Genomic DNA, 2,386 nt, shown 5'->3' with positions numbered 1-2,386 from the left:
CAGCTCGGATGCGCCGCCGCCACGTGTTCATGCCGATGATTGCGACGCCATTTTTTTTTCTTCATTAACGGCGTGAGTCACGAGGATTCCTTTTCACGCTTTAGCCGAGGGTCGCCATTGCACCCTCGGCGGCGGGGACTTTGGAAAGCCTTGGCGGACCAACGATCGGGACTCGGAAACGGACGACGCCCTTTTCATCCTTCCGAGGAGCCATCGTATGACCGGACGGTTCTCGCCCGAGTCTGCTCACCAAGTGTGGAACCTTGTTGTGTTTTTGTCCGCAGTATGAAACCACCGACAAACATCTCTCCCCGGACGGCCAGTATGTTCCCAGAATCCTTTTTGTCGGTAAGACTTTGTCACACCGATGACTTAACGTCTTCATTCGGCGGAAGATGTGCCGGCTTTGCATCCGCTCAGGCGGCCATATTTTCCAAATGGTCGCGAGCCACTCGGCGCCTCGCGCGGATGACAACTTGGGAACCAATTTTGTGGGTCAAATCCGGTTGACGACATTGCTGGCAAATGGAGCGAGGCAATCGTGCAGTTGTGGAAAAAAAAAAAAAAAAAAAAAAAAAAAAAAAATCCCGAGTGCCCCAAAAATGAGCACTGAGTTAAAAAGGCGGAGCAACATCGGATTGGCTCTGAAACGCAGACTTCGTTAGTCACGCTAACGTCACAACGGATCGATAACACTTGCGCTCTCTCTCTCTCTCTCTCTCTCTCTCTCTCTCTCTCTCTCTCAGACCCCTCGATGACCGTGAGGGCCGATGTCACCGGTCGCTATGCCAACCGCATGTATGCCTACGAACCCAATGACGTCAAACTACGTGAGTGAGATGAAACTCTGCGCCTCCGCTGTCCACTCGACCCGAGGAGCCTTGCGCCTAACGCTCTCTCGCTCTCTCCGTCGATTGACTTTTAGTGAAAAACAACATGAAGAAGGCCAAGAAACTCCTCAAGTCTGAGCTTTGAGACGCAGCTGTCGCTTCAGCCGACGAGTGGAAACAAGTCGTTCTGCTCACGTCTTCGCTCCGAAGCTCTCCTTGCTTCCGCCCGCTTATCCACGTTGCCTTTGCAAATAAATTGGAAAACGCTGACGATTGGAGTGTTGATGTTCTGTTTTGGTTGCGCCGAACCGCAGCGCCTCGGCCAGCTCTCGTAAATGCTTTGCCGGTTCGCGACATCGAGTTCTGAACCCAAATTGCTCGGAGACGCGGAGCCTACGTACGGCTTGATTGCGGTGACGGCAAAGTTCAGTATAAGACACGCAAACCGAGTCCCCTGAAAGAGACATTTGGGTGACTGCGGTGATGGGACGAAACACACACACACACACACGCACACACACACACACACACACACACACACACACACACACACACACACACACAGACATTGAAGTGGCAAAGCCCAAAGGGAGGAAGGGGCGGTCCAGAGCGCAGCCGGCGTCCGTATCACAGGAAGGCGCTGGGGTTGGCTCGGGGGTCCTTCTGGTTCCTGAAGCGGTACGTGAGCCACACGCCCACAATCTGACAGCACCACACGGAACGTTACCGGGCAGCGTCATCATTCGAGCGTTACGTGCTCGCAAACGTGTTCTTTGTCATTCCAGTGGAACCTCGAAGGGGGTGGGGGGGTCGCCTCCACGGGCCGCTTGACGGATTGCCCGGACGGCAAGCCGCCACGTCAGTCGTAGGAGGCGTCCGTGGGCCAAATTCTTTGCAATACAAGCGATGAGGCTTGACGCGGTCGGGATTTCGGAGCCAATCGCTATCTACCACGGTCGTCATCGTCTACCCGCCAAACTTCGGGGTTCCACTGGAGCGTCGTGACGACAGGCGGCTTTGACGGGCTTCATCCCTGTCGCTGCGCCACGTCGGTGGAGGCTCACCTCGGTCAAACTGAAAAAGAGGCCGGTCCCTCCTACGAGACGCAGGACTTCATCCGCGTGTGCCTGGATCTTATCGGCGCACGGCAAACAGGAGCGCTTGGGGAAACAGGCCTGCGGCAAAACACAGGAACAGGCACTCACAACGCTGACGGAGAGCCAAATTAATCACACACACACACATAAAGAAAACTAAAAAAGAAAAACAAGTTGTGTTTGATCTGCTGCAACATTTGAGGAGCAAGGAACCAAACGTACGGCATGACAGGTGGCGTTGAGGTCGACGTGACGGAAGCCGCAGCAGTTGAGGCTCTTTTCCACGTCCCTCTGGGCGCCGTGGGAGTTGTTCCAGCCCACCTCCAGCAGATGATCCTGAGGAAAGCACATCGGCCGTGGTTTCGCCCTCATGATCGCTGAAGTGGGATAGCCCCACCCAAAACCAAAGTCGCCGTTGAGCGACCGCGTCGCGCTCGCGCCTGCGGCTAACGCCGTTTG

At 55.3% G+C, this 2,386-nt stretch overlaps 2 protein-coding genes across 4 annotated transcripts in view; one reads left to right on the top strand and one right to left on the bottom strand.

Moving 5' to 3' along the window:
* agr2 (anterior gradient 2) overlaps nt 1-1,100 on the top strand; it is a 3,658-nt gene extending 2,558 nt beyond the window's left edge. For all 3 annotated transcript variants that reach the window (XM_019868775.1, XM_019868774.1, XM_019868773.1), the window contains 2 exons: nt 747-830; nt 926-1,100. In XM_019868775.1, coding sequence (XP_019724334.1) covers nt 747-830; nt 926-975 — 134 coding nt within the window. In that variant the 3' untranslated portion in view covers nt 976-1,100. The remainder of the gene's footprint in view (nt 1-746; nt 831-925) is intronic.
* Nucleotides 1,101-1,359: 259 nt separating this feature from the next.
* Nucleotides 1,360-2,386, bottom strand: part of tspan13b (tetraspanin 13b) — a 2,970-nt gene continuing 1,943 nt past the window's right edge. Inside the window, exons 4-6 of the mRNA XM_019868772.1 lie at nt 2,150-2,263; nt 1,895-2,005; nt 1,360-1,532 (exon numbers count right to left, since the gene is read on the bottom strand). Coding sequence (XP_019724331.1) covers nt 1,458-1,532; nt 1,895-2,005; nt 2,150-2,263 — 300 coding nt within the window. The 3' untranslated portion in view covers nt 1,360-1,457. The remainder of the gene's footprint in view (nt 1,533-1,894; nt 2,006-2,149; nt 2,264-2,386) is intronic.

This window comes from Hippocampus comes, unplaced genomic scaffold (genome assembly GCF_001891065.2).
Source record: "Hippocampus comes isolate QL1 unplaced genomic scaffold, H_comes_QL1_v1.1 scaffold225, whole genome shotgun sequence".
In the NCBI taxonomy this organism is placed as follows: domain Eukaryota; kingdom Metazoa; phylum Chordata; class Actinopteri; order Syngnathiformes; family Syngnathidae; genus Hippocampus; species Hippocampus comes.
Note: the sequence above shows the minus strand (reverse complement) of the source record. Positions and strands in the feature narration are given on the sequence as shown.